The sequence below is a fragment of the Ascaphus truei genome, chromosome 8 (genome assembly GCF_040206685.1).
Source record: "Ascaphus truei isolate aAscTru1 chromosome 8, aAscTru1.hap1, whole genome shotgun sequence".
Lineage (NCBI taxonomy): Eukaryota > Metazoa > Chordata > Amphibia > Anura > Ascaphidae > Ascaphus > Ascaphus truei.
In genome coordinates this window covers 31,969,774-31,993,128 of record NC_134490.1, presented here as the reverse complement: position 1 = coordinate 31,993,128, position 23,355 = coordinate 31,969,774, and the positions used below count along the sequence as shown (strand labels likewise).

At 46.0% G+C, this 23,355-nt stretch overlaps 1 protein-coding gene across 1 annotated transcript; it reads right to left on the bottom strand.

The window, feature by feature from the left end:
• Positions 1–971: 971 nt before the first annotated feature.
• TMEM38A (transmembrane protein 38A) lies at positions 972–21,605 on the bottom strand. Its single transcript, XM_075611213.1, has 6 exons — positions 21,376–21,605; positions 12,067–12,223; positions 6,074–6,258; positions 4,160–4,247; positions 3,925–4,042; positions 972–2,451 (listed from the first exon to the last, which is right to left on the bottom strand). Exons 1-6 carry the CDS (start codon positions 21,497–21,499, stop codon positions 2,227–2,229), a joined length of 897 nt encoding a protein of 298 aa, XP_075467328.1. The 5' UTR covers positions 21,500–21,605; the 3' UTR covers positions 972–2,226.
• Between the last annotated feature and the right edge of the window lie 1,750 nt (positions 21,606–23,355).

Genomic DNA, 23,355 nt, shown 5'->3' with positions numbered 1-23,355 from the left:
CCTAATTGCTCCTATAACTCCTGCCCAAACTGCTTCTATATTTGCTCCCTATAACTCCTCCCCCTAACTGCTCCTATACCACCTCCCCCAACTGCTCCTATAACCGCTCCCTATAACTCCTCCCAAAACGGCTCCTATAACCGCTCCCTATAACTCCTCCCCTAACTGCTCCTATAACTCCTCCCCTAACTTATCTTATAACTCCTCTAGACTCCACACTGACATGGAACAAAATGGATGCAAAGAGAGTTCAATGAAACTGAAGGTAACATCACATACAGTTCAGGCAGTCCTCAGATATCCAACGGAATCCGTTCTGGAAGTAGCGTAGGATAGTGAAACCGTTGTAAAGTGAGTCCCATATTAATCAGTGGCGGAGAGCGTTGGATAACGCATTCAGGTGTCGAAAAACGGCCCTTAGGGTTGCATTGTAAAGCGTTGGATATGCCATTCGTTGTAAAGTGAAACGTTGGATAACGAGGACTACCTGTACTCATTCTCCACCTTTAATACTCCGTGACCCTTTTATGTTCTGTCTTCTAACCTCTGTATCAAAGTTCCAACACGGTCATTTGTCCTTTTTCAACATAAACATTTGTTGCTTTATCGAATTTAAACAAGCAGTGCGTAAAATCACAAAATGTTTAGTGAAATTATCACTACACGTTTCGAAAGTCCCCCAAAACTCCACCTTTTAGGGCAAAAAATATTGTTGTTGAAAAAAAATTTGGGGTCGAGTTTGCATTTCGAAAGACCAAATGTTACCAGATTTGCTATAAGCTATTGTTTCCCCTAGCTCCATGTATTTGGGGTACTTGAGTGTTAAAACCCTTTATTGAACTCATTTCACGACCCTTTGTACATAACGTAACCCATAAGTATGCAACAAAGGTATTTGCTAAATTCTTTCTCTGTTGCCCCAGGCTTTAAAGACATGAATACAGATGCAAATATGAACATTAGGCAAAGCATTTCCAGTGGGAGTAAATTTATTGTGTTCAGCCGTATCATGAATGGTGAAACAAGTCAGGGCAGAGCGATTTCTGTATCAGCCACCCCTGTGCACATAATCCATCTGGATAAACAAATGCTTTATTGCGACATTCTGCGCTGAAAAATCAATGCATAATTAAAGAGATTGGGGTCTTTTTTTAGAACCAAACAGGAAAGCAAAGTACTTTGATAAAATACGTCATTTTTATTTCTAATTTATATCTTTTTTTTTAAAAAAGAAGAAATAATTTTACTGTTGCAGCAAAAAAAAATGGTTTTAACCTCTTTGCTGCCAAACGTTGCTGAATGTGGATTTGTTACAGCAGCATCTGAATGCACTATTTGAATACATTTGCTTAAATGTTCAGTAACACTGTCTTTCCCCATTATCGCTTAGTGAACAGTGCTTCCACTGCAGCCAGGGAGTCTGGGTAATGACATGTAAATGACCTTGTACATGTTGCAATTGCTGTGGTCATTCTTACATGCGATTGGCTCACAGTAAGTAATAACCCCCAGAACTGTGAGTTCATACCCTGCTATGAGTCATACTACCCTGTTGTGATGTCATACCTTGCTGTGATGTAATATCCTAAAAGTCCCTATCTTCTGAATATGCAAAAAGAAAACAAATCTAAAAAATAAAAAAAATAAAAAATAAGATTTTAAAGAATTACGTCTTTCAATAAAAAAATCAAGGTCTTTCCACAGAGCTAGTGACATTTTTCTAAAAAGTTAAATATTTTGAAAAGTATAAAATGTTTTCATATATTTCCATACTTTTTCCCTTGAAACTGAATGTTCTGACAGCTAAGAATATTTTTCAGAACTATGAACATTTTGAAAATAGCATTTTTTTTATTTTTAAATAAATCAGAATATTTTTAAGAAAAAAAAAATGGAGGCTATAAATAAGTCAGAATATTTTTGAAAAATAAATTACTTGTAAAAATACTTCAACTTCTTCGAATAAATCTAAGCGTTTTCATTTTTTTATCTTTAAAAAAACAAACAAAAAAAAAAACACATGAGATTATTTTGAAATAAATAGTTTCCGAAATCGGTAGCATTTTTCCTAAATACCAAACATGGGCTCCGGTTAACCCTTTCCCTTCCGCAGGGCGCTTCACGAGGCGTCGCGGGCCAGCAGCAGTAACAAAAGGGTCGCTAGTGCTTTGAACGAGGCCTGCAGAGCATCGCGTCACCCTGAGCTGACAGGGGGGGCTCCTGTCCTCATTCCGCCTTCTTTACTTTCCTTTTCCTTGTTCCCTCGTTCAGCTCCTCCTTGGACTTGGCGCCCGTGTGGGATCCGTCTTTGGAGGGGGAGGAGCCGTGGTCGTCGTGGTGATGATGATGGTCATCGTGGTTATCGTTGGCGATGCCGAAAAGTATGGGGCAGACGCAGGCTTCCACCGGGGCAAAGGGAGAGGCGTGAGAGTGAGTCGCCGTCATGAATATCTGCGGCAGAGTAAAAAATAATGCACGTAAAATTCTGGGGGTTTGTATAGAGATTCACGTTAACCCTTCACTACCGGAACGGCCTGGAGCACACTGCTAAGCATCTTCCAGTATTGTGTATTATTTATTTGACATTATAATATACCAATATATTTCTTTTGCAACACTTTTCTTTAAAAGTTTTAAAAAAAATTTAAACACACAAAAAACATATAGAAGAAATAAATGATGGTCAGCCCCTCTTAGGAACTAAGTGATCTATAGACAGTGATGTGTTTAATGGGTTAAAGCAGGGGTGCTCAGCTCCAGTCCTCAAGTCCCTCTAACAGGTCAGGTTTTCAGGACATCCCAGCTTCAGCACAGATGGCTCAATCAGAGGTTCAGACGAAGAGCCACCTGTGCTGAAGCAAGGACTGATTGAGTCACCTGTGCTGAAGCTGGGATAGCCGGAAAACCTGACCTGTTGATGGGGCTTGAGGACTGGAGTTGAGCCCCCTGGGTTAAAGGGTCAGTCCCTTGTAGGAGCAAAGTGACCTAATGACAGTGACAGATTTAATGTATTAAAGGGTCAGTCCTATGTAAGCGCAAAGTGACCTAATGACAGTGAATGTTTACTGTATTAAAGGGTCAGTCCTATGTAAGCGCAAAGTGACCTTATGACAGTGACAGATTTAATGTATTAAAGGGTCAGTCCTATGTAAGCGCAAAGTGACCTAATGACAGTGACATGTTTACTGTATTAAAGGGCCAGTCCTATGTAAGCGCAAAGTGACCTAATGACAGTGACATGTTTACTGTATTAAAGGGCCAGTCCTATGTAAGCGCAAAGTGACCTAATGACAGTGACATGTTTACTGTATTAAAGGGCCAGTCCTATGTAAGCGCAAAGTGACCTAATGACAGTGACATGTTTACTGTATTAAAGGGTCAGTCCTATGTAAGCACAAAGTGACCTAATGACAGTGACAGATTTAATCGGTACATTCAGTATTTGAAGTAATGCTAGCCAATTACATTGCAAAAGTTATTTTTTTGTCTTCTAAATGGAATCTCTCATATAACCACCGCTACTTATTTGCTTTATCCGTCACCAGTGATCAACCTCACACTGATGAGAGCCAAAAGGTTGAAATAGCTGTCTGTGAGGAGGGTTACTGTCTCTGCACTTCATCAACCCAGGCTGTGCTGAAAAAGCTGTGTGTTACGACAGGCATACGCTCACAGGGGTCCCATGTTAAAATGCATATGAAGTAAAGAGTGACTCACTGTGAAAGCCCATTTGCATGTAATTACCCAGAATTCCTGGCTGCAGTGGAAGCATTGTATGCTAAGAGATAATGGGGAAAGGCAGGGTCGCAGACCTGCCTGAGACGTGAATGTGCTCACACGTGGGATTTGTATTTGCGGTCAGAAACCCTGCTGTTATAAACCCGCTCAGCTTCTTGCTTCCCCCAACGTCGCCCCTGTCCGTACCTTACAGGCTGCCATGAAAAGCGTAAAGAAGAAGATGAGGTTTGCTTTGGACACTGGCAGCCAGTGGGACTGCTGTAGGGTGAACAAGACGGCCCCATACAGACTGGCCTTAGTTGGGCTGCAACACAGGAAAATGACAGAAACACAGTTATGGAAGCATAAGGACAGCAAGTCCTCCTTTCCTGCAGAGTGGACAGCTGAATACAGTTAATGCAGCCTCGCAGCGCTCACTCACAAGGACATATGGAGAATCTCATTGGTCTCTGGCTTCCACACTCCGCGTAGCAGCTGCTCAACGTTGGACATCAAAGCCACCCCAGAACCTGCCGAAAAAGCCACCGTCAAAAGAGTCACCGTTGTGTCTCCAGGAACCCTTCAGTATATTGTCTGTGTATTATTTATCTTGCATGACTTTGTATTGTTCTGTCATTTATCACCGGCCACTGCCTACTGAACAGGAACATGCTACTTTATTACCTGCAGACGCACTTACCTGAATGCCCTCCTACTGTCTTTGTACGTTCTCCCCACCAATTAGATTGTAAGCTCTTCGGAACAGGGACTCCTCTTCCGAAATGTTACTTTTATGACTGAAGCACTTATTCCCAAGATCTGTTATTTGTATTATTTGTTATTTATATGATTGTCACGTGTATTACTACTGTGAAGCGCTATGTACACTAATGGCGCGATATAAATAAAGACATACAGTACATACATAAACATCTCATACTGATTATATTTAGGTGTGTTAAACCAGGGCCTACCTCCAACATAAAGCTGGAGGTAAGACCATATTATCATGTGTGATCAAAAAAGAAAGGTAACCGGTGTGCTATACCGGATATGTCTCGCTCACTAGTGTGATTGTTGTGTTAGTGGCGAGATATGGGTGCTGTTTCAGATCATGTGGTAAGAGTATGTAGAGGGGAGGATTCCATGGGGTAGAGCCCGCCGGGTGAAGAGATCCTGTGTAGGGCACACCATGAAGTGGTGAGAATAGTAAAAAAATCATTTGTATTCGTAATGTACCTTTAAAAAGATGGGAGCCCGACAACTGTACTCACGGGATTCTAGTGATAGAATCAATAACAGGGAACATAGATAGCACTGTGTGACGTGGGCCGACAGGTGATTAGCCAGTAAAAATAGCTAACATCACATATAAACCGGCTACAATTATATCAGGAGCAGCCTGTGAGTGGCAGTGGTAATACTGTATTAGTCTTTGTAACCTACAAAGACTAATATCACCACTCCCCCTCCCAGGCTGCTCCTGATATAATTTTAGCCGGTTTATTTTTGATGCCAGTGTCTGATCCAGGTCCAGGCCAGTTCCTGTCAGACACAGCGTGGGAGCATTACAGGGAAAATCTCCTCACTGAGGTCCCTGCACCTAGGTATGTAAGGTGTTCCCCAGTTAAGGTATGTAGGGTGTTCCCCAGTTACCCCAGTTGGGAGTGTATGTTATATGTATTGGATAGTTGTGGATACTATTTTCCAATAAATTAAGTTGTAATAACTCTGTAGCTCTGTCTGGCGAGTTGATCCCTGGAGTATTTGTCCTGGTCTTTGGTGACAGGGAGTATCTGTGGCCCAAAGAGCTTGCAATCTAATGCCCCTAGGCACAGCTGTTGCGGCCGCCTCCTTACCTTCTGCAACCCCCCCCCCCTCCTCCTCCTTCTGAACCGCACGGTGTCAAGTTGCCATACCAACGAGACGCAGTGACGGCGCTGCGGTTCAGAAGGAGGAGGAGGGCGGCAGGTAAGGAGCTGGCCACAATGGAAAAAATGACTTCCCGACTTCCCCGATAGGCCCGAGAACGCTGCAAACGTGTATGGGGGCGGACATTTTTTCCGCCCAAAAATTTTGCTGCCCTAGGCCTAATGGTAACTCTGCTACTGCCCAGAGCCACAAGAGGGTGCTAAGCTTATATAAATGGGAGTAAAGGCATGCTAAAGCATAGCACTCTTTTGTAGATATGGGCCTAAGTGGTGAGTTGGGAGACTTCCAAGGGCGGAAGGAGTAAGGGCCATATTTACTGTCTTCCGGCACCAGAAAACACCTCACTTGAAGATCATTCACTTGAATGGGCCGTAAAGTATGTCATGACTTAGCACTGTTTAGTAAATATAGCCCCAAGTTTTACCTTTCACCCATCCTGTCAGCACCATGATGACCCAGCCGTGGTGATAATGGTGGTGGGCATGGTGTACTCCAATGGCGATCTTGCGCACTCGGACGACCTCCTTCATGCCGACGAAGACGAGCTTCAGCGGCATGAAACTGACGCACTTGTAGAAGAGATTCAGAGGGCAGAAAAAAACCAGGTACCTACAGCAGAGCAAGGAGAAGAATGAGGCCTGGGGTGGGAAGGATAATGCTTCCCCGTGTTAGTTACCCGGACAAATACTGCTGTCACTCCCACAGGGTGACGACAGACAGAAGGGGCCTGTGCCCCATCCCTTCTACAGCATGGTGGCAGTGACAGAGAGATTAGGACAAAATGACCCATGTAGTCTGTTCCCCCCACTGTTCCCCCCACTGAGGACAGTAGGAAGCTACAGCGAATACAAAGTGAACAACAGAAGGGTCCCATGGCCCATCAGTGCAATGACACAGTGACAGAAGAGAGCTAGGTCCCATTGAGTTCACAATTACACAGATACTCAGACACAATGAAGGATATAATCTGTTGTTTATATATATATATATATATATATATATATATATACATATATATATATATATATATATATATATATATTTATTGTGACGTCTCCGTCCCAGCGTCGGATCTTTTGTCCAGATCAAAGGCAGGAAACACTGTACTTTCTAAGCAGGGGTTTATTTACAAGGTACAAAGCAGGTACAGGGTTAACTCATAACACAAAACAGAAACAAAAGACCTAACTCCTTCAAGGAGTACTGACTAATACTGCTTAGTCCCTAACTAATCGTGGGAGAACTAAACTCTTTCTCCACTTTACCCAGTGTACCTGCAGCAGGTCTCCTTTCAGTCTCTCACAGGGCTGTCTGTGTGTGCCTTCAGATCAGTATAGCAGCAGCGTCTCTCACCCTCTCTGTCACTCTCAACAGTGTGTTTCTGGCTGTATTGGGGGGCGGGGGGGATCTCTGTATCACTTCCTGACTATAAAGGCTAGGCTAATTAGCTCATTAACTCGCAGCTGAACAGACCTTTCCAGAAGGATTAACTCAATGAGAGCTGTAAAGTCCCACAACTGCCCCATTCTTGCCCTTAGAGGGCAGTGACGGCATCACATATCCCTCCCCCCAGCGAAACATTGTCCTGTGAGCGGCCCGTCACTATCCCGTGCATCAACCTCTTTGTCAGACATGTCTGACATCCACCTCTTCTTAAAGGTTTTCTTCATATTAGACCTCCTGCTGAGCAGAAATAGAGTCCAGCGTAGTGTCCCACTCAGTTTTCAGAGCTTCGAGCTCTTCGCCTAGGTCACGCTGTTATTTCTCTGCATTCTTGCGGCCAGCACGCTCAAACTCCAGGTCCTTCCTCGGGTCTTGAAGCTGTCCTTCTATACTTCTTTTCTGGCTCAAGGCAGCTGCCAATTCAATTCCTCTCAGGGCCTTCATCTCTTCCCGGTGCTTGCTCTGGGTTTGTGTCAGCGCATCCTTCAGATTTTGGATCTCTGTAGTTTTTGTTGCTAGGATTGCCACTGCTTCTGTTTTCCATGCCTCTTTCTCCTGGGTGTACTGATTTTTGGTGATGGAGCAGGCTCTCTGCTTCTCCAGATCTTTCTCCAGCTTGAGGTTGTCCTCCTTTATGGCTGTGAGTTGCTGGGACGTGTGTTCAGTTATCCGCTTTAGCTCTAGAAGCCTTTTATCTAACTTCAGTTTTTCAGATTCCAAGGTTTGGACCTTTTTAGTTTTTTCGCATTCTGCTTCCAGTGATGCTTGGGTAAGGCTCAGGGTGGCCTTCAGCTCATCATGCTGCTCGGCGGGGACCCACTGGGTACTCAGTCGCTCCTGTAGCACTTGCTGCTTTACTTTACCCAGCTCTGTTTTTAACGTGCAGACCTCTCGCTGAGAAACTTCTAGCTTGCCGATGAGGCGTTGAACGTCTTTATTTATTTATTTATTTATAAAATGTTTTACCAGGAAGTAATACATTGAGAGTTACCTCTCGTTTTCAAGTATGTCCTGGGCACAGAGTAAAACAAATAATACATGGTTACAAGTACAGTTACATAAATGAACAGGGTATACATTATATACAAGACATTGCGTGCACAGTTAAAGAAAATATATATTATGGGCGTATGAAACAGTTACAGACCAGGTTAAAATGTGAGACAGCCTTAGATTTGAAAGAACTTAAACTGGTGGTGGATGTGTCTTGTTGGGACGCCTCATAGAACCGTTTCCAGTCAACACTCTTTTGGTCTGACTCACTTGGATTTCTGCTTATGGCGGTATCGGTAGCCTTTGTCATACCAAGGCTAGTAGTTACTCCTATGACGATTGCGCCAAGCGCTCTGTGTTGTAGTCCACCTCTGGTCTTTTCTGATGCCACGGGGTAAACTTTCCCTGCAGCTTCTGTTGCACACGGAGGTTGTCCTTTACGCGGGGCCACATAGGAGTCCTCATCATCCTCTTCTGAACTGCAAGAACTGTGCTGAACCGTAGAAACCCAGCGCGAACCATGCCCCACAGAAAAGTTACATTCCATTGGTTCCGCGTTCCGAGGGCAAACTGCAGTCACATGTCCAAGTTCATGGCATCTGTAGCACTCTATATACCTTCCAAAACTGGGTCAGAGTTTTGTCTCCAGTCTACTGGGAACAACGAGACCAGAGTCCCTCCTAGGTGCTGTGGGACTTCCTACTCCTTTACGCAAGTCAATGAGTCCTTGGGGATTCCTATTCGGATGAACAGTCTTATCGGACCTCCTGGAGCACAGGAAGCGAGAACCGGAGCACTCATCTGGACTTGAACTCTCTGACATCTCCTCTGCAATCAAGTAACATTCGACTAAAGCGACAAACTGTTCGGCGTCTTTGGGGTCACTCTGACTCACCCACTTCTGGATGGTGCGGGGGAGACCGCTCAGGAACCGGTCTATAACGACTCTTTAGACAACCGCAGCGATGGAACATACCTCAGGCTGAAGCCACTTCCTTGCAGAGTGTATAAGGTTATAGAGTTGAGAGCGGGGTGTCTTCTCTATATCATAACGCCAGGAATGAAACCGTTGGGCCCGAACCGCGAGGGTGACCCCTAGCCGTGCCATAATCTCCGCCTTCAGGGTGTCATAATCTTTAGCTTGCTCGGGCTCTAAGTCATAATAGGTTGTTGTGAGTCACCCACCAGGAAGGGAGCAATTATTCCTGCCCACTCCTCAGCTGGCCATCCTTCGCGTACTGCGGTGCGCTCGAAGATTGACAGGTATGCCTCAACGTCATCGTCCATCGTCATTTTCTGAATGAGATGCGTTTTTACCTGGTGAGCGACCTGTGGGGCCACTCTAGGCTGGGTGGTAATTTTCTCTCCCAACACTCGGAGCTCCTGGTGTAAGCGAAGTTGCGCCTCGTTTTGCTCTTCTTTTAGCGTCTGATGTAGGGACAGCGCCATCTGCTGTACTAACGCCGCCGTACTTTCAGTTTGTGACTTTGTCATCTGTTGTAAACTCTCATTATAGGATTTTGACATCTCCTCTTGGGTCTTTGCCAATTGCTGCAAACCCCGCATTAGAATAGCAGAATTTTCTGTTTGTTTGTACTGAAGCAAGGTCAGAAATTCCTCCATTTTCCACTTTCACTGTCTTGTGGACTGCCCGCGTTAAACTCCAATTGTGACGTCTCAGTCCCAGCGTCGGATCTTTTGTCCAGATCAAAGGCAGGAAACACTGTACTTTCTAAGCAGGGGTTTATTTACAAGGTACAAAGCAGGTACAGGGTTAACTCATAACACAAAACAGAAACAAAAGACCTAACTCCTTCCAGGAGTACCGACTAATACTGCTTAGTCCCTAATTAATCGTGGGAGAACTAAACTCTTTACCCACTTTACCCAGTGTACCTGCAGCAGGACCCCTTTCAGTCTCTCACAGGGCTGTGTGTGCCTTCAGATCAGTATAGCAGCAGCGTCTCTCACCCTCTCTGTGTCACTCTCAACAGTGTTTCTGGCAGCACGGGGGGGGGGAGGGGGGGGAATCTCTGTATCACTTCCTGACTATACAGGCAAGGCTAATTAGCTCATTAACTCACAGCTGAACAGACCTTTCCAGAAGGATTAACTCAATGAGAGCTGTAAAGTCCCACAACTGCCCCATTCTTGCCCTTAGAGGGCAGTCACGGCATCACAATATATATATATATATATCTGTCTCAGAGAAACAGAAATATAAGAGACCTACGTCCTGCCCTGTAGACAGGTATGAATAGCAAATTTAGACAGGGCACGTTTTAATGGTGCCCCCTGCTATTTATAACTGCTGACCCCAATGCCAACTCCCAATGCTCTTTAAAGTAGCAATCCTGCATTCCTGCATTTTATAGATATAGGTGGGAAGCAGGGGGTCTCCGAAGCGGAACTGTGTTGATTTTAGCTCTGGGGACCCCCTGCTGCCAGAGACTTACCTGGTAAGGGGGTGCAGGGAGCAGCTCCGGCAGCATGATGTCATCCCTTGCGGCTTCGTGTTGGCCCGCATGATCAGGAGCTTTAAACCTGCGGAGCTGCTACTGGCCCCCCTCCAGATGTATGTATCTCGGGAAGCAGGGGGTCCCCAGAGCTGAAATTAATGGGGTTCAGCTCCGGAGACCCCCTGCTTCCCATCTATTAAAAAAAACACTACACAAACTACACACACTGATACACGTACACAGACACGCCGATATACACACACACACACAGACGCTGATACACTCACACACACACACTGATACACGTACACAGACACGCCGATATATACACACACACACAGACGCTGATACACTCACACACACACTGATACACGTACACAGACACGCAAATATATACACACACACACAGACGCTGATACACTCACACACACACTGATACATGCACACAGACATGCTGATACATGCACACATGCCGATACACACACACACACACACACTGATACACACACATACACACTCACACTGATACACGCACACATACACGCCAATACACACACACATGCACCGATACACGTACACAGACACGACGATACGCACACATATACACTGATACACGTACACAGACACGCTGATACACACACAGACACGCTGATACACACACACACAGGCACACAAACAGAGACACGCTGTTACGCATACACACGCCGATACACACACACAGACACGCTGATATAGAGACACGCTGATACACAGACACGCTGATACACGCACATATACACACACACACGTTGATACACACACAGACACGCTGATACACACACAGGCACACAAACAGAGACACGCTGTTATGCATACATACGCCGATACACACACACAGACACGCTGATATAGAGACACGCTGATACACAGACACGCTGATACACGCACATATACACACACACACGTTGATACACACACAGACACGCTGATACGCATACACACACACTGATACACAGACACAGACATGCTGACACACACAGACACGGTGATACACATACCTACGCCGATACACACACGCACACCCATTAATACACACACACAGACACTCTCATAAACCTACAGATCCACTGATACACATACATTAACAGTAAAACACACACAGGCAATGATACTCTGCATCTAAACAGAGACACACTGATATATACAATGATATACACAGCTCTTCATACTCACACATGTACAGACACACAAAACTCCACGTTATATACTTTTATATACTGTAGGGCGCAGCTGCTTTTTGTCTTCTGTGGGTGCTACAGGTATGTAGCTGATAATATATACGTAGCTCATACTATCATGCTTTAATTATGTCCGCGCTTTACCCTTCTATAAACTCAACACACTCTGGGCCTTATTCACACGAATGTGGTTACACTTACCGGCGAATAACAGAGAAAAAGAGAAATCCCTCCGTCGCCCTGTTCCCTGTCCTCCCTGCTTGATCCAGAGCCCGGCTCCCTTCCCCAGCCATGCACCCACTTACCAGACGGCAGTCGCCAGCAGAACGTTGGCGTTATTGCTGAAGTAGTGGACGGGGGACTCTCCCAGCAGGACGTCTGCTAGGATGTAACTCCCAAAGCAGTACAGCATCCCGCAAAGCCATGAGGCCACGGGGCTGCGACGGGACAGCTCCACAGCACCTGCAAACGCAGACAGTGAGCAGTGTTACAGCACAAAGCCATTCGGTAGTCAGTGTGGCTTAAAAAAAGTAGTGTTACTGTGCTTATTAAAGCTCTCTGGACTTTATTGCAGAAAGATTTAAAGCAGCCGTTCAAGCTGCCGTTTTTTTTAAATTTGATTTTTTCCCCCCCTTTAATATGTGCATCAATACAATCCGCACAATGATAAGTAATTAGCGAAGTTGCCGATCGATCCGTTCTCCTGTGATCGATCGGGGAAGATTCGGCTTGGGGGGTTCACTAAATGGCTGTTGCTGCAGCAGGTGAGAACCAAAGATGCAAAGTTCTGTGGGGAAGATCATATGACCAGGCAGTCACAAGATACAATTGGTGCACTGCTAGGGAGAGGGCAGGGTTCAAAAAGGGGCGTGCCAGAGCCTGTTTCAGAGGAGGAAGGGGATGTGACTATGTAAATGGTTGCTATAGAAACCAAAAATGCTTGTTACATTATAATACATAACAAATTAAATTCAAAGATGTTTTTAAAAAATGCTACAAGTATTTTCTCATAGTACAGAACTGATTTATTTAAAAAAACATACATGTAATATATTGCTTAGTCTGCAGTTTTAAGCCTTATTTATGCTGCAAGAACTACGAGGGGCTATCTTTAATATACCCTCTTAGTCGTCAAAAATGAAAAGGTAATTGTAGGTCTGTAAATTTAAAAAAGTGAGCGTATTCTGGGCGTGAAAATAAAAAAACAGTGGCGCTCTGGTATGTATATAAAAATAGTGGTGCTCTATGTTTGTAAATACAAAGTAGTGGTACTCTGGGTGTGTAAAAACGTAGTTGGACTCTGAGTTTGTTAATACAACATTAATGGGACTTGGTTAATAAAAAAAAACTAGTGGTGCTACAATCCATGCCCCCAATGTGGTCCCTCACACCACAGAAACCAAACCTGCTCTCCAAACCCTTTCCATGCTTATACAGGGAGCAGCGCCTCCTGGTGGCCAGGATTTTGGAGCTTACAATGAATTCATTTCTGGAACCCACATCTAATAAAATGACTCGCCTGAGACCGCCAGGAGCCAACACCAGAGTTAAAACCAGGCTCACCCACTTCAAAGGCAGTCATAGTATATCTAGCTCTGATTTTGTCACGTGCCACCATAACATAATGACAAGGCTTCCGTTACCAGCAAATATTTGCAATGCGTTGCAGGCCCGCTGAGGTTTAATGCCACTCAAGGGATCAGATGCTTTAGAAGTCACTGGTCACACAGACCACTGAGTGGTTTTGGGGAGGGGTAGTGTAGAGGGGAACGGAGATAGCTGATCCTTCAGGACAGGGCTATATATAGGAGTCATGTCTGTGCAGAAGCTAAGTCTGGGCCACTTGTCACCGGCTGTCTCAGTTACATCTGAAACAAGCAGAAAACACAGTGCTGACAGCCACCTGGTAGATGGAACTCAAGGACCCAGATAAGAGATATGGGCTAAAAAGTGACCTGGATGTAAAGGTTCTTCATTAAAATCTAGAATACTTTACCAATGACTCAATGAGTGAGACTGCCTTCCAATGAGTGAGACTGCCTTCCAATGAGTGACACTGCCTTCCAATGAGTGAGACTGCCTTCCAATGAGTGAGACTGCCTTCCAATGAGTGAGACTGCCTTCCAATCAGTGAGACTGCCTTCCAGTGAGTGAGACTGCCTTCCAGTGAGTGAGACTGCCCTCCAATGAATAAGACTGCCCTCCAATGAATAAGACTGCCCTCCAATGAGCGAGATTGCCCTCCAATGAGCGAGACTGCCCTCCAATGAGCGAGACTGCCCTCCAATGTTTGAGTGCCTTCCAATGAGTGAGACTGTCCTCCAATGAGTGAGACTGTCCATCCAGCGAGTGAGACTGCCTTCCACTCAGTGGGACTGCCTCCGAAGATGGCATCAATCAAATAGCATGCTATTTAAGATAGAATATCATACAGTTCCCGTTTAACATCTTCACAGCCAGAGGGGCCAGTTACGCATTGCAAAGCAACATATTCATAAAACCACTTCACTGCCAGAGAGATTTGCTTGGCAATGTACCACAACACTCCCCTTAGCAGCAAATTGGTTATACTGCAGAATATATCACTTACTCCTTTGCTGCTGTTTGCAATGAGTTCTCACCGTAGTTGTTTGCTTTCTGGGAGGATCCTGTACCATTACAGTAAATACATTTTAATTTAGATTAAAAAAAAAAAAAAAAACATGATTAAGATTATTTGTTGATGCAGCTACAGGAACATGAACCCAAGTATGTGAATTATGGGGATTCCAGACCCAAACATTAAACTTGGAAACGGCAGTGTTATGATAATATCATGAGATATTGTCTTTTAATCTGGTGATTCAGCGGTTAATGTAGCTTCAATTTGATTTAAAAAACTACAATATATTGGGTTTATTACAGGTCAAGACTTTTCCTGGGTCTGTGCTGATCTTCAAAAAGGGCTTAATTTGGGGGGGGGGGGCTGTCACTGATTTCCCACTAAAAGTGACATATGTGTAGTTTAGAAGGTAATAAACGATAGCCAGATATTAGTCTGTCAGCCTCAAAAAGAAACTAACATTCCTGAGATATCCCTTGTGCATCCCAGAGAGCGGTGACCCGCAGGTCAATGCGTAATTGGAAGACTTTATTAAAAATGAGAATATCATGTGACGTCATCTACTCTGCATAATAACAGGTACATATTTGTAATCGTGGCACAAAGACATATCAAACCATACCACACACTACAAGGGTAAGAGGTGCCAAGGACAGATATCCGTTTGTCACTCAAATTTAGGAGCAACTCATAATTTGTCTTATGTTCGTCAAAATTGCCTAAATCTATTGATAGGACTAAGGTCTGTCTGAGTAGCAGAGAAAGGAAGTTATGAGTGCATTTATATATTGAGGCAAAACTTTTTAAACGTCAAAAGTTTTTTCCCCTGTCGAAAAACTGTCAACCCAGCAGCTGATTTACGACAGGGATGGGATTATGTTCTATCAATGGGAGAAGATGGTATATAGGGCTTGCCCTTGAGTTATGACACTCAGAATTCAACAAGCGGTGTGTTTTGGATCAAACATGTGAATTTTCATATTTGTACGCCAGTGACCTCTCTGGGGAAACACCTATGACATATTATGGAAACGTACGGTACAGGGGTTTCTGTTTTTTCCGTGCTTCAGGGGTTAATGTAGCTACAGTTTGATTTTAAAAGACTTAATATCATGATATTATCATGACAGGCAGATATATACTTAACCCAGTGTGTTTTTGTATAAATCTTTACTCTCCATGTCTGGCCCTAATCCTTCACTTCACTGTGAAATCCTCCATTAATTTTGGGGGCGTACTGACGTAAAATAATATTCTTGCAGAGACGTAAAACGCCGCTTTTTCATTTGCCCCTGATCTTTGCGGCAATGTGTTGCAGGCTGTTCTGGATGCAACCAGGGTTATCAAATTTGAAGAAACTGAGTGTTTGATGTTAATTGCAAATAAAAAGTATGTTATGGCACTGCAGGTCTGAGGCTGCAGGATCAAGGTGCCAGTTGTAAGGCTGAATGTCAGTGAGCTTTCTACAGAACGCGCTACAATTATTTGCCTGTCACTACAGATGGGGAAAAACCGTTACATACTGTATATTTATGAGTTTTGGACATTATACAGTAAATAAAAGTATTACTTGTGAGCACATTCACATGTCTCAGACAGGCCTGTAACCCAGCCATCCCCATTGTCTCTTAGCATACAATGCTTCCACTGCAGCCAGGGATTCTGGGTAATGGCATGCAAATGAGCACACAGTGCCACTCTTTACTTCTTATCCATTTGAACACGCGACCCCTATAAGCGTATGCCTGCTGTATTACACAACTTTTCAGCACAGCCAGGGTTAAAGCAGTGCAGAGCCGGGAAACCTACTCACAGACAGCTTTTTTGACCTTTTGGGTTTGTTCAGTGTGAGAATAGTTATACTGGCTGCAATGAAGCCGGAATAGGTTTCAACCACACATTATATAAGTTATGGTGGGTAAAAAAGGGACAAAAACTCTCAACCGCACAGTGTACGGCAAATAAAAATATCACTTGTGAGGACATTATAGCAAAACTCCCCAAAAACCCAAATTGCACCAAGATACATTTCCCCATCATTTTGCTAGCATGTTGGCAAATAACACTAAATTTGGCAATACTCGCAAGTCTTAATGAATGTAATTACAGCAGTAAATGTTGCATTAGGTTAAAAAAAAAAAAAGAGCCAAAAATTAAGATTTTGTTAATGTGCGAGCTTAAAAAATGAAAAAAATAATTTGCCGAAACTTTGACTTTTTCAGGATTTCGTAAATACTTTTCACGAACGTAACAGGGAGGACTTCCCAGAAGGGAGGCTTGGGAGGACTTCCCAGAAGGGAGGCTTGTGAGAACTTCCCAGAAGGGAGGCTTGGGAGAACTTCCCAGAAGGGAGGCTTGGGAGAACTTCCCAGAAGGGAGGCTTGGGAGGACTTCCCAGAAGGGAGGCTTGGGAGAACTTCCCAGAAGGGAGGCTTGGGAGGACTTACCCAGAAGGGAGGCTTGGGAGAACTTCCCAGAAGGGACGCTTGGGAGGACTTCCCAGAAGGGAGGCTTGGGAGAACTTCCCAGAAGGGAGGCTTGGGAGGACTTCCCAGAAGGGAGGCTTGGGAGGACTTCCCAGAAGGGAGGCTTGGGAGAACTTCCCAGAAGGGAGGCTTGGGAGAACTTCCCAGAAGGGAGGCTTGGGAGGACTTCCCAGAAGGGAGGCTTGGGAGGACTTCCCAGAAGGGAGACTTGGGAGGACTTCCCAGAAGGGAGGCTTGGGAGGACTTCCCAGAAGGGAGGCTTGGGAGGACTTCCCAGAAGGGAGGCTTGGGAGGACTTCCCAGAAGGGAGGCTTGGGAGGACTTCCCAGAAGGGAGGCTTGGGAGGACTTCCCAGAAGGGAGGCTTGGGAGAACTTCCCAGAAGGGAGGCTTGGGAGAACTTCCCAGAAGGGAGGCTTGGGAGAACTTCCCAGAAGGGAGGCTTGGGAGAACTTCCCAGAAGGGAGGCTTGGGAGGACTTCCCAGAAGGGAGGCTTGGGAGAACTTCCCAGAAGGGAGGCTTCTTCCTGTGACTGAATCCAGCAAGGCTCTTACAGAAGTGACATCAAAGTGTTCACGTGGAGAAAAAAAGCACGAGGAGCCACATTCATTTCCCAGCCTGAAGACGCCCCGTGTGTAAGCCGTGGGAGAGGGAAAGTGGAAACATTGGAAATATTTGTACATTCTTTTGCATCTTTGTGACGCGGTTCTGTTATGAAGTGAGCTGTGACGTGCTGCGTGTAAGACTGCGCTTATAGTGCCGGCCTCAGCGACGGTGACGTCACGCTGCGGTCGCTGGAAAAATCAAATTGACTTGGCTTCCAGCGAGCGCGACCAACCCGTCGCATCGCATCTACTATAAGCGCATGTATAATACATTTGTTTTGCCGCGACGTCGCTTCGCCGGCACTGTAAGCGCAGCCTAAAAGAGGAGGTAATTAGGGTGCGACACAAGATCGAGTCCTATCAGCTACTCTCAGGGTTGCCATCACTCCGGGTTTGACCCAGACACGACGGGTTTCGGCCATGTATCTCTGGGCTACGGGTTTACCTGTGAAAGCTCCGGGCAGGGCATCTCCCCCTGCAAAGTCTCGTTGCCATGACAACAGGGCATCACGGCACCAAAAGGCGTCCCGTTGTCATGGCAACTTGACACCGCATGGCGCTGCGACGTCACGTGATGTCACGTTTCCGTGGCAATGCGGCGCTATTTGACGTCGCGGAGCCCTGTTGACTGGACCTTGCAGGAGGAGATGCCGGGAGATGCCACCGCTGGAGAAGTAAATATATAGAGAAAATAAATAAATGTTAAACATTAAATTTAATTGCCATAAGTCTCCGGGTTACCCAGGGCATGGTTACTGCTTGCTTGCTCTCGCTTGCTCTCGCTTGCTGCTGCTTGCCACTGAGCCCCTACAGTCGCAATTAAAGCGGCTTTAGTAGGGGCTCGCGCATGCTTTCCGTTGCTTGCTGAGGCGCGCTTGAACAGAGCCGACAGTGAAATTTTAAATTCACGCGCTGAGTCCGCTCACGTGACGCCTCAGCAACCAATGGAAGGTGAGCAGGGAAATGTGAACGGGGTCTGGCGCCAGCGGAGTGAGTGTACCTTCTGCCCGATCCCTGTGGCTGTCAGCCTGCGGGAGATGGAGGGGGCTTGCGCCGCCGGGGGGGAGCGGGTGATGTTCCTCCATCTGCCCGATCCCTGTGGCTGTCAGCCTGCGGGAGATGGAGGGGGCTTGCGCTGCCGGGGGTGAGCGGGTGATGTTCCTCCATCTGCCCGATCCCTGTGGCTGTCAGCCTGCGGGAGATGGAGGGGGCTTGCGCCGCCGGGGGGGAGCGGGTGATGTTCCTCCATCTGCCCGATCCCTGTGGCTGTCAGCCTGCGGGAGATGGAGGGGGCTTGCGCTGCCGGGGGGGAGCGGGTGATGTTCCTCCATCTGCCCGATCCCTGTGGCTGTCAGCCTGCGGGAGATGGAGGGGGCTTGCGCTGCCGGGGGTGAGCGGGTGATGTGCCTCCATCTGCCCGATCCCTGTGGCTGTCAGCCTGCGGGAGATGGAGGGGGCTTGCGCTGCCGGGGGTGAGCGGGTGATGTGCCTCCATCTGCCCGATCCCTGTGGCTGTCAGCCTGCGGGAGATGGAGGGGGCTTGCGCCGCCGGGGGGGAGCGGGTGATGTTCCTCCATCTGCCCGATCCCTGTGGCTGTCAGCCTGCGGGAGATGGAGGGGGCTTGCGCCGTCGGGGGGGAGCGGGTGATGTTCCTCCATCTGCCCGATCCCTGTGGCTGTCAGCCTGCGGGAGATGGAGGGGGCTTGCGCTGCCGGGGGGGAGCGGGTGATGTGCCCCCTTCTGCCCCGTGTGTCTGTGTGTGTGTGCATGTATGTGTGTGTGTGCATGTATGTGTGTGTGTGTGTGTGTGCATGTGCATGTGCATGCGTGTGTGTGTGTGTGTATGTATGTGTGTGTGTGTATGTATGTGTGTGTGTGTGCATGTGTGTGTGTGTGTGCATGTATGTGTGTGTGTCCATGTGTGAGTGTGTGTATGTGTGTGTGTGTGTGTGTACCAGTGTGTATGTGTGCGTGTATGTGTGTATGTGTGTGCATGTGTGTGTATGTGTGTGTGTACCAGTGTGTATGTGTATGTGTGGTGTGTGATGTGTGTGCGCGAATATATTTATCAAAGTTGCACAATGTTAATAAATAATTTACTCTCACATGTCTTTTTTAAAATTTTTTAAATATTATATAATATACACACACACACACACACACACACACACACGTTCCCCAGTGACACACAAACACACAGATCACTTCAAAGTGACACACACACACAGTGATACCCGCCTCCCAAGCGCTTGCTGTCTCCTCTGCAAGGACAGCAAAAAGCTCCTGGTAGAGCGAGCGGCAGCAAGCGAGAGCGAGCGGCAGCACCTAAGCGCTTACTATGTCCAAGGCCTTTAGCCTTCAATAGAAGGTGGCAACCCTGTCTACTCGTCATGTGACCTGGGGCGAGCCCCTTGATGTCCCTGTGTTTGATAAGATTACAGCTGCCTGCAGGACTGTTAGAACTGTGTTGTGCAGAGAAAGGGGACACCCTGGGATTACACTGGGTATTAGGGCTATCATTAGGGTTGCCAGGTGACTGGTATTGAATTGGACTGTCCTGTATTTGGATACTCTGTCCAGTAAGAAATGAGAGGTACTGTAATACTGGACATGTATGTGTCCGGTATTACCCTCCCTGGATATAGTGACCTGACACACCTTTCACCATTGAGTCCAGTATTTTTGGAGAAGCCACCTGGCAACCCTAGCTATCATGGGGTGTATAGGATATGTTGGGAGCCCGTCTAAAGGGTAGATTATATATACTCCAAAGCAGCCATTAGCAGCCAAAAATGGCTGCTTCTGAGTATATACAATTTACCCTGAAGAGGCAATTGAAGGATTGCGATTTTTTTTACACATAGGTTTGATGCAGGGGCTCTCATGAGCAGAACCCCATTAGTTTCAGCTCCGGGAACCCCCTACTTCTGGAGATAGAGACCTCCGTATGAGGTGCCGGTAGCCGCTCGGCCGGCACGGGTCACGTAATCGCAGCGTTTCAAAGTTCCCGCGCCTTGAAGGCCAATAGGAAGCCGTGACGTCATAAGGCTCGGCTTTTTATTTGCCCGTGTGACACGGGAGCTTTAAACTGTTCCGAAGCACTGGAACCCCCTTCGGAGGTCTGTATCTCGGGAAGCAGGGGGTCCCCAGAGTTGAAATGAATGGTGTTCAGCTCCGGAGACCCCCTGCTTCCATCCTGTGTTAAAATAATAATAAAATTTAAAAAAAAAAACCTGCATGAATTGGTCCTTTAAGGGACTATCATGTGTGTCAGAACTGGCTCACACATAACAGACACAAGTAAATGTTCTGTGTTCTACGTCTTGCTGACGGCGTCAATCTTTAGTGGAGAACAGCCGCTGCGGAAGCCAACTGCCCCATTGGGGTTAAAGGAGCAGAAGTGGGTCTCAGCATCTACTTTATGGCTGAGTGCATTGATCAGTTTTAAATAGGAAGTCCCAGTCAGCAGACAGGGTGGGAAAAAACCATGCAACAATTTGCTAATCTTCCTCCCTTCCTTCCAACGTTTTGCATACCCTTAAAAGGTCACACAACCTTGTAACAAACTGAACTCATAACAGTGAAACCGGGGGGCCAATTTCATATCAAAAACACTTTTTTTTTTTTTTAAATTGCCTTGAGACAAACTTATAGCAACATGCACATTTCAATATGAACTTAACCACTTCACTGCCAGAAAGGCCAGCAGCTTCTTTTAACCCCTTCATCGCCACAGGGGCCTGCACAAAGCGCTGCAGGCCCCTCCGGCAGCAAAGGGGTCTACGAAATAAGTCCCTAGTGGTAATGCAACCGAAATTGGATAGTAAGCTCCTCTGGCACATTCTACGTCCAGCAGAAAAATGCATTATTAGCACCCCAGTATAACATGGTACAGCAGCAGGTTGTCAGTGAGTACCCACCTGGTTCATACTTGAGATAAAGGATGGATACTATGTAGTAAGCCACGTCAAAGATGGGGAAGATGGGCAGGTTGGAGAAGGAGGCAGGGAGATCTCCCAGGCTGAGTGCAGATAGCATGTCCATGGTTGCTCAGCTTTTTACCTTGCTGCTTCAGATGAGAACCAACAGCCCGCAGAAAGGATACGGGGGCATCTGCCAAGCAGCACATGTGTGAATGTGTCCCCACGCCCCCTGTCACCCTCCACACCCCCTTTCTCAACTGTAAAACGAATACCTCGGCTGTCACTGCTATATTTAGCTGTCACAGTCTAGCGGAGGCCCCTCCTTGGTGCTGGCCTGGATGGGAGGGTTTGAGATGTTTGCATTTGCAAATCTTGCCTGGGAGTATTGTTTGCAGATACCGGTCTGGCTGAGTCAGGTGTAAAAAGTAGTTGACAAGCACCCGAGGTCTGTCAAAGGGCAACAGGTGCGTCCATTTAAGAAAGCCCCAAGGGGGTAACAGTTGCCCCTGTAACAGGATCACACGTTAAAATACTACGACAATTTTGGAGTAAATTTGATACAAATAACATAACATCTTCAGCCTGTTAGCATCAAAGTATGAATACGCTTTGCATTTATTTTATTTAGGGAGCGGTTGTATGGCGCAATAGGAGGAGTTACAGGGAGAGGTTATATGGCGCAATAGGAGGAGTTATAGGGAGAGGTTATATGGAGCAATAGGAGGAGTTATAGGGAGCGGTTATATGGACTAATAGGAGGCGTTATAGGGAGAGGTTATATGGAGTAATAGGAGGAGTTATAGGGAGAGGTTATATGGAGTAATAGGAGGAGTTATAGGGAGAGGTTATATGGAGCAATAGGAGGAGTTATAGGGAGCAGTTATATGGGGCAATAGGAGGAGTTATAGGGAGAGGTTATATGGAGCAATAGGAGGAGTTATAGGGAGCGGTTATATGGGGCAATAGGAGGAGTTGTGGGGAGAGGTTATATGTAGCAATAGAAAAAAACTAGGGTATGACCCCCAAATATCGAGGCCACTAGCCAGGCACTATGGAGTGCGTTTTAAGAGGAAGGTTGGACGCCCATTATTTAGTAATATAGGTATAAATATGAATATGGGGTACCTCCGATACTAACATGGGGAGTGGGGTATTGGAACACCGGTAGAGGTACACGGGGACACCTCCCAGGGGGGCGCCCCCTAGTAAATCACAGCCCGGCTACCATAAAACCTCACCTGTCTCCCCTGTGTACCGCGTGGAGGTCCCTAGGAAAAGCCGTCCCTGTTTACAGCTCACAGCTTGATCCGGAGACTCTGCAATGGAGGGATCCCGCTGTGGATGGCGTCTGCGTGCTCCAACCGGATGTGACGTCACAAGTAGAAGAGAAAAAATGCTCCCGAGGTTCACAGCACCTTCACTCAGCCAACGTATGATGTAAAAAAACTTTATTAGTAACCAGCACAGTACAGCATGATCACTCTGACGCGTTTCGTCCTATCCCGGACTTTTTCAAAGAGTGCCGTTCATACAAACATGTCCCTGTTCATATAGGGGGTGAGTCAGATCAACAACCAATCGAAATAAAGGTCAATCTAACCTGCACCTGATCAATCAGGAATAGGCTATAATCTAGTGATTGCTCTCATTACCATACCCACGACATGGGGGGACATGCACAAATACAAAATTACAAAAATTGAACAATACATATTTAAACAAAATAAATAAAAACAGCCTAATGCTGTATAAAGTTAAAAACATAGAAATGGGTGTACTACAACTGCTGGTATTAGATTAATTTTTCAATTGATATTAAATTAACTATTCATTTACTCTGGTTGAAAAGTGGATATGGTCATAACCTTCATAAAGATAATGAAATAAATTCTATGAACACAGATAATTCATATATTTGTCAGAACATCTCTATATGCAAAGTGGGTAATTCATCATTATATATAACACAATATACAT

What these genes read in the sequence shown, in the direction of transcription:
- TMEM38A (XM_075611213.1), bottom strand. Translation starts at nt 21,499, where the DNA reads ATGGACATGCTATCTGCACTCAGCCTGGGAGATCTCCCTGCCTCCTTC. An exon ending in CTGCTGGCGACTGCCGTCTG is followed by an intron (nt 6,259 to 12,066) that starts GTAAGTGGGTGC and finishes GCTCTGCTGTAG; the next exon opens with GTACCTGGTTTTTTTCTGCC. An exon ending in GCTGACAGGATGGGTGAAAG is followed by an intron (nt 4,248 to 6,073) that starts GTAAAACTTGGG and finishes CTTTTTCGGCAG; the next exon opens with GTTCTGGGGTGGCTTTGATG.